Source organism: Triplophysa rosa, linkage group LG14, assembly GCF_024868665.1.
Source record: "Triplophysa rosa linkage group LG14, Trosa_1v2, whole genome shotgun sequence".
Classification (NCBI taxonomy): Eukaryota; Metazoa; Chordata; class Actinopteri; order Cypriniformes; family Nemacheilidae; genus Triplophysa; species Triplophysa rosa.
In genome coordinates, this window is record NC_079903.1 from 22,536,281 (window position 1) to 22,549,915 (window position 13,635).

The window sequence follows — 13,635 nt, forward strand, 5'->3', positions numbered from 1 at the left end:
GCACTCACCATTTTAACTCATTTTTAAACTAGGCTGAATGATAAAACACACTTAGGCCCAATCCCAATTCTACCCCTTACCCCTACACTTTCCCCTACCCCTCCGTTTGGCACTTTCACGTGAAGGGGTGTCTCAATTCTCTTTTGTTTGGAGGGGTAGGGGTAAGGGGAAGGGCCAGATAGTCCTTCAAACGAAGATTTTTCGGGACCTCACTTCAAACGAAGGGCTAAGAGAAATTTCCAACATGGCTGCTCACTCGAGCAAGCAGACCCAAATGTAAGTATTTTTGCCATTAATAAGAATTTTTATGACAATTTTTCATTTCATGTATGTTACATTCAATCTTGTGTTTGTATTTACGGTGATGTTCTTTTAACGTTTGCAAAAAAAAACGTTCGCTAAAGTTCGCTAGCGGACAGCACTGATTGAAATATCTTTTTATGTCATATACCCGGTGCATCGGCGCATGTCCTCTGACGTAACGTTAGGAGCTAGCAACGACGTATGATGACGTATACCAGTAGTAGTAGTGATGTCCCATTTCTTATTCTTAACTTTGTTTCAAGGGGCAAGTGGAAGGGGCGAGGGGTAGGCGAAGGGGTAGAAAATAGAATTGGGATTGGGCCTTATTATTGTAGCACTAAAAGTTTTAGATGACATCTTAGTTCTGTGCAGCCATCGTAGTGCTTGGAAAGGGAGGGCGGAGATGCTCATTTCTCCTTTAAATGTTGTTTGGAATAGTTTTTACACTTGTCCTTAGTGACTGCTGCGTCTTGCCCTCAACGAGCACTAACATTATTGGGTTTCTTGACTGTAATGTAAAGGTTCTCTTGGGTACTCCTCGCCTTTTTAGCCCTTTAGCAGAGTACCTGTGATAGAGGGCCACATGAGCCAGTAAACTCTCACTGTCGTCTGTGAGTAATGTGACTGATCTGAGCATGACCTGATTACTGCTGTGATTCACCAGTGCCTTTCAAACACTGGCCTCTGATCAGCCTACTTTACGTGATGTCATCCTTGAACTGTCAAGATGAATGAGCAGGTCTGCTTTCAGATCAGCAGTGTCGGAGAAACTCAACACGACAGCAGTGATGATGTAAGCGTAAAAACAATGCATGTGTTTTAGGAGTCATGATGCTTATGTAAACTAGGGCTGTCAAACTATTAATCTCATTCAGAAAATAAGTTTGTGTTTACATAATATACTGTATGTTTGTATACTGAGCATGTTAATTTTGTATTTATAAACATAGACATACTGTACATCTATACACATTTAGGAAATGTTTACATGTATTTATTTACAGTATATTGATCAATAATATACTGTATATACATGTTTATTAATTATTCTATTTTTCTTAAATATATGCATGTATGTGTATGTTTTTATAAATACAAAACGAATATGCACAGTGCACATACATATATTATGTAAACACAAACTTTTATTCTGGATGCGATTAATTGCGATTAACTGTTTGAGAGCCCTAATGTAATCCCAAGGAATAATATTATGCAAAAGTGGTAATAAGGTAAAATAGTCTGAATGTTTACGTAAACAATACGAATACGTGCAATTTGATTCTGTACTTGTTGCTTTTTCTCTGGTAAAACCATTTCGACTGTACCGCTATTCTTTAGATCGCAGTGAACGATTTCTTTCTTCCTTTTTGTCACATAAGACAGATGGTCTTTTGCCATTGGCAAATCTCACTCCGAAATGCTGTGTGAGCATTACATCACCTGATCCTGATTGAGATGTCACGACCACATTCAATTTATCTGCTTCACTTTCATCACTCTTTTGAATCTGATGGTGTTAATAAACATCCTGTGACATTTATTTTCAGTCAATCTTAGATTTTAGGATTGCTTTTATAAATGAGTTGTGACCTGCTCAGCAACAATTGTTTTCTGTGGAGTTTGCCAAATAACCTGAAACACAAATCACCGTAAATCACTTTATCTTATTTCAAAGTGATGAATATATTGGGAGCAATAATTCAGATTTACAGCTGGCAACCACAGCACTACATTTAAATAGCTCACAGATTGTAAATAGAAAACGTCATAAATGTGGCATTGTTTAATAGATAAATAGTGTCCACAAGGTAATAATCCCTTCAAGAAGTTAATTACTAACACCTCCCTTCACCTTTAAATGGACGCTGGAGAAATATTAAGCACATGGATGGAAAATAAATACCATGGACCAGGTAGTGGATGTTTAGAAACAAAAAAGTACTCGTTCATGCTCCGTAGTGTTGCCAGAGAAGTTCTTTCTATTTAAGGTTATGGGTTGTTTTATTTTCAATCAAATTTGGGTGTACAAAAATGTGGCAAAATAAGGTTTGTGAATGTAAATTGACACACTACAGCTAAAGATATAAATAACTACATTTGTATGTAAAAATAATAAGGCGTGTAATTCTTTTGCACTGTTCTGTACGTGCAGACAAATTTATTACATTCACGTTTGCAGAACGTTCCGAGCGTCTGGTCACGGCCGAAAGACGTCATCGCCACGGCGGTGCTGCAGGTGCCGGGCTGCGGGTCTTTAGCTTGACAGCACAAGAAACAACCTCATGAATGATAATTCAGGAGCCTGGGGATTCCCACATCGGCCCTACTTCATCTTCATGATTATTTCATGTCACTGAACTCATTTATTATTCAACGCGCTCCCGCGATTTTGGATAAGATTTAATCGCCGCATAAAACGAATCTTCTCCTCTTTATGCTAGGAATATAGTAAATCCTTTAATAAGCACGCAGGATAAAAAGATCTGCAGAGATCGTCTATTTTAGGACGGGTTGAATATAATTGTACACGTTATGTGATAATTTGCGGATTCGTTAATTCTCTCTCTTGCTCACATTGCTGTACTGCATGTATATTGGTGAATATCAGGTCTTGTTCATTCGTACGGTTAGGGATTTAAACAACCCACTATTATTACAACATTAAATTCACTATGATTTCACCATAGTTACTTGAGTTATGGTAGTTGTGGTAAAACCGTAGTAACCAAACCTCAATCATCCTTTTTCTCCCTAGAGCACTTTCAAGTTTAAATCCGAGAGTGACATCCACCTGGCAGACCATCACAAGCAAGTCTTATATGATGGAAAACTAGCAAACAGCGTCTCATTCACCTACAACGCCAAAGCCACAGACGCTCAGCTGTGTCTGGAGTCCTCTCCCAGAGAAAACGCTTCTATATTTGTGCATTCTCCACACGCTCTAATGCTACAGGTACACAACTGCCCGCTAAAACCTTCAAGACTGCACTGTACTCTATCCATACTGAAGAAACAGCATAATGCTTCACAATGTAACTAAATGTTAAGCGGATTCTGCGTTGTTCTGCCACGACCAAGAGATAATGTCAGTGTTTGCCATTTAATGGTAATTGTTTGGAGAGGAATTTCTGCGGTGAGTCAGTACCTTTAAGAACAAACAACACAACAACTTAACATTTAGTTAAAGGTTGTTAAATGCAACCAAATATAAAAATTCTGTCCATGTTTACTTGACTTTTTATGTGGGGGAAAGTAGTATATGTGACTAATGCACTATGTTATAAGTCCTCTGAATAAATGCAACAGCTTTGTGGGCTGAACGGACACAAATTTTAAGTCATTTCACTTGTAATCTGTTATCTCTTACTCTAAAATCAAATATACAGCCGCAGAAGAAATTAAGAGACCATTTCAAAATGATTTTCTGTTTTTCTGAATTTACTATTCATAGGTATGTTTACTTTACTTGTTTACAATATTTCTCCCAAATTTCAAGTAAAAATATTGTTTCTATTTGCATTTATTTTCAGAAAATGAAAACTGTAGAAACGGTTCAAAAAATGCTCTGCAGTATTTGAGGTCTGAAAAAAATGCAAAGAAAAAGTTCCTATTCACTTTTAAGCATTATAACTGTAATACTTGTACATGTATTTAGGGGGGAAAAATTGTGCGATAACCTGGATTTTTATCACAGTTTCCAAGTGTCTTAACGTGCTGTCAGTCTTTCAAATTGCTTTTGGATGATTTTGTGTCACTCCTGAGGTTTAATCTTATTGAAATTCATCAGACACTGGACTGGAATGACCGCAATACATCTAAACGTGCTGAATAAATAAAACATTGAAAAGGTCTCTTAATGTTTTACTCTGCTGTAGGTCTCTAATGTTGTTACAAGACATTAGTTGACAGTGGCATTAGTTATTCCTGACATCTCATCTGTGCCATACAGTATGCACGGTATTTAATATACTAAGCACTATATTTAAAATTGGAATATCCTTTTAGCTTATCCTTTGTTTTTTTTATACAGGATGTGAAGGCCATTGTTACACACTCCATCCACAGTGCCATTCACTCCATCGGTGGAATCCAGGTGCTGTTTCCTCTTTTTGCACAGCTGGATTTCCATCAGCACAATGAGAGTCAGGTGGAAAGCACAGTGTGGTGAGTAACTTCATGTCTTGCCCATTGATCAAAAAGTCACTTTTTTACATCCAATATGTCATCCCAGATAGGTCACTCAAAACTCACACCGAATTTTTATTATCAGGAGAACGTGTTCATCTTGTGAAAATGCACAATCCATTAAGCACATTACTTCTAGCCCTGTGAGGAACTTATTTTATTCTGTTGATAGTTTTATCATTTTTGTTTTTTTGTTATAATTTTACAGGACTCTCACCACGAACATAGCCATAGAATCTGAGACGGCATTAAAAAAGAAAAGAGAAAAAAGATCCATTATGTCCTAAATGAACCCAACATTACATTGTAGACGGTAGATGAAGTTAACTGATGCAGTGTTTTACCTGTTTTCATTGTGAATTATATAAGATTGTTATCCAATGCAGTATATGCCCAATAATGAGACGATCTCTGTGTTGCAGTTCCACTCTCCTGGCCTTTCTGATGGAGCTGCTGAAGAGTTCTGTGGCAATGCAGGAGCAGATGCTCGGTGGGAAGGGTTTCCTGGTGATTGGGTACCTTCTGGAAAAGGTAAAATTTGTTCTTTTGTTTCTGTCACTTTACTGTTTTTACGAACTCATTTCATTAGTCAAAGGGATAGTTCACCTTGAAATACAAATTTTGTCATTGTTTATTCACCCTTATGTTGTTTAAAACCGGCAGTTCTGTTAAACACAAAATAAGATACTTTGAGAAATGTGTCTGTGGTTTCCTGTCCATACAATGGAAGTCAATGGGGGCCAATGTTCTTCGGTTACCAAAGTTCTTTAAGGTCATACAGGTTTGGAATGACGCGCAGATTGACTAAATGACAAAAGAAATTTCATTTTTGGGTGAACTACTGTGTGCCTTTAAAGCCATTGTTAATATGTGCAGCCGCTCAACCCGATGGGATAAGATTTGGCTTGCCTGGTTTAGATTGGTAGATGTTGTAACTAAACCATCTTGACCCCAGAAGCGTTATCATTTGATAAGGCAGCCATGCACTTTATTCAAGCAAAATACTTCTTGCCAATTATATAAAAATATCTGTTTTTCATCAGTGCCCAATTTTTTGGAGTGCACTTAAGACCATGTAATCAACTTTCCTGTACTTTCCTCTTCCATCACAGCTCATGATAGTCGCTGTAAATGGCTCGGGGACTGTGTGCGTTTATGCAATCAGTCAATGCTCCAGGTATTATAGACCTCCTTAGCTGAAACAAACAAAGTAATGTTGAAAGTGCCACTCTGGGGAAATTAAACCTACGGATGGCTTACTTATAGTTGTCGCTGTACACCGAATAGGAGACTCCCTCCCTCCTACGGATTGGGGAAAGTATTTTAACATAAAATTACACACAATACCCTTAAATTGCATTTTAAATCCCAATCCTAAATCATTTTATCTGTCTACCTCTGTAATTTGCCGAATTGTGCTTTTACGCAGTGCTTGAGGCTCACAATGACCTGCTCTTTTTTTCGAACAATTATAAGAGTGTTACGATTTGTTCTTTCAGAAGAAGTTATCACGACCTCGAGCGTTTAAAAGCGTGACTTGAATAAAGAACACGTACACGTATGGTGCCGCAACATGAGACGATACCCTGCATTATGGGCACTTCCACAGAGAGTGTCTGTTGATGTGGTCCCCCTCGTCCGTGCATGGCTTGCGATGGCATACAGATGAACTCGCTGTCAGCTCTTTCGTCTCCGTTTGAACTTATTCATCACTGGTGTTGTTTCTTATTCGTAACGTCCCCTTGACTCCATCTAAAGTTTGAGATTGTAAGAAAAAATCACACTTTGTTAATGTGCAAAGTATTTACTAACTACAAAGTCAAACTACAGCTTCAGACCTAAGATGTTGGTCTGTTTATGTACTACAGTGTGTATTGTATGAAATAATACTGTACTGGTAGTCTTCAAACATTTAGTCAGATAATTTTCTAAGCAATAAACCCATGCTTTTAAAGGAACAGTTCTGTCTTTATTTCCTCGCTTTCAAGTTGTTCCAAATCTGTATAAATGTCTTTGCTCTGATGAACACGGAGAAAGATATTTTGAAGAATGTATGAAAGCAAACCGTTCTGGGGCACTTTTGACTACCATTGTCATTTTTCCTACTATTGTAATCAATGGTGGGCAAGAACTGTTTGGTTACAAGCATTCTTCCAAATATCTTTCTCTGTGTTCATCAGAACAAAGAAATGTAGACATTGTTTCACAATTTCAATGTCTGAATATTTAACATTGAGATTTATAGGAGGCTGAACATGTAACTGACAGCGATGATGTCACCAACTATAGTTGCAAACTAAGTTGTCTTTCGTGCCTTTATTTCCATACTGAACTGAGATTAATCTCATCTTTCTGGCAAACTTCAAAACAATTATATTTACCTCATTCATTTAGCAGCCGCTTTTATCCAAAGTGACTTACAGTTGAGGAACACAACAAGTGATTCATTTTTCTACAGGAGTTGATCACAAGTAAAATCTACATCTGTTGTCTTTGTGTTATATGTCTTCTGTGCACTGTTATAGGTCACTGTATATATTGTGTATTATCAATGTTTATTGTATAAATTGTATATTATATTGTATAATAGTCTGTATGTATAACGATGGCATCTGGAGGTTGCTCCTCCAAAGTTTTCATTCCTGTACATGCACAGTGACAATAAAGTTCTAACTTATGAAATATCTTCTTGGTTGTTTCTCAGTCATCGCGGGTGCATATCACCAGGGCTGTTCTGGAGCAGTTCCTCTCATTCGCCAAGTACCTGGATGGCCTTACCCACGGTGCACCTCTTCTCAAACAGCTTTGTGACCATATCCTGTTCAACGCTGCAATTTGGATCCACACACCGGCCAAGGTAAGCATGGATATAAAACATTTCTGGTTGATGAGACAGTTAAGAGCATCTTAGTATACTGATGTTCCTGGGTGTCACAGACACCTTAAAGGAGTAGTTCACCTTCAAAATGAAAACTCTGTCATTATTCACTCACCCTGAGTGAACCTGTATGACTTTCTGCAGAACACAAGAGAAGATATTTTGAAGAATGTTGGAAACAGAAATCCGTTGGTCCCTATTGACTTGCATTGGTTTTGTGTCCATACAGTAGAAGTCAATGGGGACCAACGGTTTTCAGAATATCTTCTTCTGTGTGTCAGAAGAGTGAACGCAAAGCAGAGAGTCCATACGTGCGTACATCAGAAGACCCAATTAATATCTACATGAGAATGAAAATTATTTTCTTAATACGTGTTCCGCATTGTGAATGATTCACTCCAAAGAAAAATAAAATGTCAGTCTGTAGGCTAATCCATCATCACAATGTAATAACTTGTTCCCTTTCTGAAATGACTTTCCTTTTTGTCTGATCTCACCAATCCCTGTAATTCTAACCATCTAACCACCTGTCATATAAAGAACACTTTTCATTCCGAATCAATAGGGGGATAGATTTAGCCCACTTTTATTTCTTGTTAAATATCCTTTTGCACTTGGGAAAAAGAGGCCTTATATAACTTAAATGGGTTGCAAATGGATTTGAATTCATATTGACTTCAACATTAATGTCCTTTAAAAGCACACATCGCTCTTTGGGGTCTTGAAATACTCCAAATAACCACACAGTTTCTTGTTTTATCAAAAAAGTAACTTCACAGTTTGCCACCAGAGATCAGTTGAAACCTGTCAGAAAACCTTTAACAGCCGCGATTAACACACATCAGCAGTTCTTTAAAGTTAATGTCACAGCCCTGACAGAGAGTGATGTTTTTCTTAAACACTTTTACAATTCACAGTGAGTCTCGCCGTCATTGTGACATTCCTTCACAGTTGGTTGGTAAATTCGGATGCGTGTTTTTTGAAACGCTCCAAAGAGGAATATTTGTCCCTGCTTTACTCTGTAATGACCCATGAAGAGTCAGATGAGGCGTTTCGAACGAAGGCAAGGCTCTGTGCTACTCAAATATTCCCTCCAGTTTCTGCACTGCTGGTGACTGCCATGAATAAATAAAAGAGATAAGAAAACAAATTCAGGATTGAAACAAAGACCTTTGGTTCCTGGAAGCTTGCAGTTGTTTTGAGACAGAGAGAGAGAGAGAGATGAGAGAGTAAAAAAAAACGTTTTCCCAACGTCCCTGGTGAAAGTCCAGATCCAGAAGTGAGTTGACCTTTATCGGATGCGTTATGCACCGTCATCAGCGTATTTGGTTCTCCAAGGTTTTCCTTCAGGTTTTCCAAACAAATCACAGCGTCTTTTGGCTCCGTGGCTTTACCCAAGACTGTACTATGGTAAATGTGTTCAGTTTTCACATCAGCTGCAGTTAGAAGTGTTGACCATGCCAGAGATGTAACTCCCCTTGAAAGCTAGATAGAAGCCGATAGAATTTTAATGAGATACTGTGGGAAAAAGTTAAGAAACAGAAGTAAGAAAATGGACAATAGCTTGGTTTTCTTACCCGAGGCAACTGTGACCTTTGTAACTAATGTGTGTCTGTGTGCGTTTGTGTTGTTTAGGTTCAGCTCTCGCTGTACACGTATCTTTCAGCAGAGTTCATTGGCACGGCAACCATCTACAACACCATCCGTCGTGTGGGGACCGTCCTGCAGATCATGCACATTTTAAAGTACTATTACTGGGCCGTCAATCCAAACCATACCAGTGGCATCACGCCAAAAGGCCTAGGTCAGTATACAAACACACAGACAAATAGTGTCGCATGCAAAATATATAAATAAATAAATAAATAAATATATGAAGAGTTCAGATTTTCTTCTAAAATTAGCATTTTTTTCAGGCTCCAATGTTTAGGTTCTGTGATTTCACTTTAATGACGTATTCTTTGCCGTTGACGTGAAATCACTGAACCCAAACACAGTAGCCTGATGAAAACGCAAATTTTAAATCACTTTCATATAAACATTGGAGCCTGATAAAAATAATCATTTTATAAGAAAAATGTCAGACGGCACTTAGAGGCTTTTGCATTTTAACTCTGTAGATATTGTACTGTAGATAAGCTTGTGCTATTTGTCCAATAGCATCAAATAGAATTGGAAAAAACATTGCATAATCCGACCTGTTTCTTTTTAGCAAGATGGCTGAAGTTTTGTATCCATAACTTTCGTCTTTATATCGCCATCTCTGTTTGAAACATAAAATTACAGGTTATCCGCATACCTATCTTACTTTGTGTTAACCCTGGGGTGGTGTTTCGGGTCTGTGGGATGCATTTCCGATTGTTCATTTGCGTTTGGTGGGAACGCAGTATAGGACGAGATTGACGCGCGTTCGCGGCAGTTGCGCCGCCCGATTCGTGTCATTCGCACCGCCTGCTGCGAGTTCGCGTCTACGCGTCGTTGCATTGACTTTGTATGTAATTTACTCGCGCCAAACGCTTAATTCGCGTTTGGTGTGAACCCAGTGTTATATCTTCTAAATAGGAATTTTGTTAGCACGTCATATCACTTTGTTGACGTCCCCTTATTTTTAGTAAAAGGAACATTTTAATTTCACTGGGGCTTTAACAGAGGTAACTGACAAATGTTGCCTTGAATAATGCAATAATGAGGTCCACTAGACCCCAGACACAAAAAAGTTGTGATTGCAGCTTTAAATGGGTTTTTTAATGTAGCTGCACGGCTGAATCACATGAAGTGTTTTCAAAGAGAAAAAGAGTCAATCTTGCACTTTGGCCAAAGTATAAACTCTCTGTGAGCTCCATTACGCACAAGAGCCTCTCGTGGGTTGTTTTGTCAGACGTCACATCCGCAGTCATTATGAGTGAAGATAGCAGCTTTGATTTGTACCCTGTCGCCATCACCCGCTGTTGAAGAATGAAGCTGTTGAATCAAACCTAGCCGCGTGCGTGACTGCCAAAAATGTGTCGCAATTTGTCTCTCTCACCCTTTCAAACATGTTTTAAACCCACTCTATAATGGTAGAAAGTTAATAACCAGTGAAAGCTCCACACTGTCGGAGTCTCTAGCAGTAGCAGTGAGTTTACACACTCGCTGTGGGATTCAGAAATCAAAGCAGGCTCAGATATTCGTTTCATTCTATTCCCGAAACACAGAATACAAGTTATAGGCGTAACCGAATCTTCATTTGCATAACTCAGCGGTTAGCATCAGGATACCTGGAACGAGCTTTCCACTAGTGTTCCCATTTGTCTTCACGGCAGATGCTCGGATCAGACATGTGGAAGTACACGGCCATCTTCATGCTGTTAAGACAAATGATGTTCATGTATTTAAACTGCTTTGATTGGCCGGTGTGGGGTGGGGCGCAAGAGGAAATGGTGGGTGACTAGGATGGCCGTGTCAGATATGATGCATTTTGTTTGTTAATAGAATGCTGATCGTTTGATATATTCCCACCGGATGGTGATAGCTGGTCACCGGAAAGTGAGTTAAAGTAGTAGTGCATTAAAATCGTCTCTTTCTGGAGATGTAGAAGCAAAGCCAGACAAAGAGTTTCTTTAAAGTCAAAATGTTATGAGGAAGGTGATTCTTTTCTCAGTGTGACAGGAATGTGTCGTGTCGTTTGACTCACCCCTTAGTAGTAATGTATATATACAGTATATATATATATATATATATATACACACACAGTATACCGTATATAAACAGGGCAAAATAACACAAAAGATGCTCTGTAATCTTTCAGACCTCAAATACTGCATAGAAAACAAGTTCATATTCACTTTTAAGCAATACAACAATAATATTGTACCTGTAGTTTTAAAATTATTTTTTTATATGATAACCTCAATTTTTATTACAGTTTTGTTGTGTCTTGACATGCTGTCAGTCTTTCAAATTGCTGTTCGATGACTTTCTGTCATTCCAGAGGTTTGATTTTGTTGAAATTCAACAGACACTGGACTGAAATGGCCACAATACATTTAGATATGCTGATTTAATTTTTCCGTGGCTGTTTTTGATATATCCTCTATATATTTATATAACATTTACTATAGCAGGTGTATTTACAAGCATTTAATCATTAATCGTAAAAGAAAACCGTTTAAATGTTTACCTTGTTAAAAACAGTTTTTATGTTGAATTTAAGGCGCACAGTCTCTGATACTCTTGTCAGATTTAATGCATTGCATATATTATAAATAACTGCCCAAGGGTTTTAACACTATGGCTAGAGTCAAATGAATTGTTTAAAAGGGACTTTTACTTTGCAGTAATGCATTTATACTACAACAGAAGTTGTTGTATTGCGTTCGATTCTACGGGATTTAAAAGCTGAAATCTGAATCTGAAAAAATATGTTAGTTCCTCCTTTGCAAAGTATTTATATACAAAGTAAGTTAAAAAAGAAGATATTTATAGAGCTCACATTTGATTAAACGCAAAATATGATCTTTTTAGGTCCACAATAAAAGTAGATTTTCTCACAGTCGTTGTTGAAAGAAAAGCGAGATTTACCATTACTGTGACTCAGATAATGAATGAATCCTCAGATTCACCACACAATTGATTCAGATTGAGATAACAAAATGGATCAGAATCTAAAGAATGTCACACGCACACCAACACGCTTTCACAGTCTATTAAACGATTATTCAAGATGAAAGACTATCTTATCTTGAACAGCAGCTGGCTCAGAGATTAATACACCGTGGTGAATCTCGAAACCTTTCTGACACAAAGACCCGCTCAAGCACATCTCGCAGTCACACCAGGTGAAGAGGTCTTACGGGAGCTTCGCTGAAGGATGCTGAAGAATTCACCGCTTGCCAAGTATAGGTAATTCTCTGTGTTTGGAGGTCTGCATTGATTTATTCTTCATTTGTCAGACGCTGCAGTCTTTATTTTGTCTTTCTTCACAATGGGATGAGTCACAAAGAAAGCTGTGGTGGAACATACTGAAGTGTTCAATAAGTGCAACAAAGACCGCTGCTTTAGATTAGAGCGACGTCAGCTATCCACGCCGACTATAGCGGCGAAACCTCTCTCTCGCTTCGCAGCTTCTCAAAGCGAGCCGGTCCCTGCAAATGAAAGTCATGCATCACTGTTGCGGGCTGTTTTCAGACGCACAGACTAAACGGTGTCCTGAGAAACGCTGAAAGGCTCCCCTAGGGCAGATGCATACTGCATGCAAGCACAGATGCTTTACCACCACTGGTCCGGTTGTACATATTTAATGTGCGTTTTTGCATCACTGTGGCAATAACAAACCTCATTTCTCAGTCCCCTTCTTTATCTTCAGATGTCTATGCTATTAAATGTGGTACGTTGTATGTTTTATTTATTTCATTTTAGAGTTAATCACGATTAATTGCATCCAGAATACATGTCTGTTTACTGTGCATTTTAAATTTGTATGTATAACACATACACACATACAGTGAGGGAAATAAGTATTTGATCCCCTGCTGATTTTGTAAGTTTGCCTACTTACAAACAAATGAAGGGTCTATAATTTTTATGGTGGGTTTATTTTAACTGATAGACACAGAATATTAAAAAAAATCAGGGGAAAAAAATGTTATATAAAGGTTATAAATTGATTTGCATTTCAGTCAGTGAAATAAGTATTTGATCCCCAAGCAAAACATAACTTTGTACTTTGTGGAGAAACCCTTGTTGGCAAGCACAGAGGTCAGACATTTCTGATAGTTGGTCACCAGGTTTGCACATGTGTCCGGATACATTTAGTCCACTCCTCTGTCAATCTTTAAGGTTTCTTGGCTGTCGCTCAGCAAATTGGAGTTTTAGCCTCCTTCACAGAGGTTCTATAGGACTAGGGTCTAGAGACTGGCTAGGACATTTAATGTGCTTCTCCTTAAGCCACTATTTGGTTGTCTTGGCAATATGTTTTGCGTCTTTGTCATGTTAAAGGCTCATCCATGACCCATCTTCAGTGACCTAGTTAAGGGGAGGAGGTTCTCGTCCAAGATTTTACGGTACATGGGCCCGTCCCTCAGCCCCTCAATGCGGTGAAGTCATCCTGTATACCTGTAGCAGAGAAAAAGCCCTAAAGCAGAATGTTTCCAACACTGTGCTTCTCTGTAGACATGATGTTCTTGGGCTCATAGTCAGCATTTCTCTCCCTCCAAACACAGGAGTCCATTTTGGTCTCACAGCAGTGCCAGCACTTTCGCCAAAGCCTTTTCTGAATCATTTTTATG

The 13,635-nt window shown here is 38.4% G+C and overlaps 1 protein-coding gene across 4 annotated transcripts in view; it reads left to right on the plus strand.

Moving 5' to 3' along the window:
• Positions 1-13,635, plus strand: part of nbeab (neurobeachin b) — a 237,383-nt gene that overhangs the window by 77,957 nt on the left and 145,791 nt on the right. For all 4 annotated transcript variants that reach the window (XM_057350789.1, XM_057350791.1, XM_057350790.1 and 1 more), the window contains exons 9-13: positions 3,062-3,259; positions 4,337-4,470; positions 4,914-5,022; positions 7,196-7,348; positions 9,005-9,173. In XM_057350789.1, the coding sequence (XP_057206772.1) occupies positions 3,062-3,259; positions 4,337-4,470; positions 4,914-5,022; positions 7,196-7,348; positions 9,005-9,173 (763 nt within the window). The remainder of the gene's footprint in view (positions 1-3,061; positions 3,260-4,336; positions 4,471-4,913; positions 5,023-7,195; positions 7,349-9,004; positions 9,174-13,635) is intronic.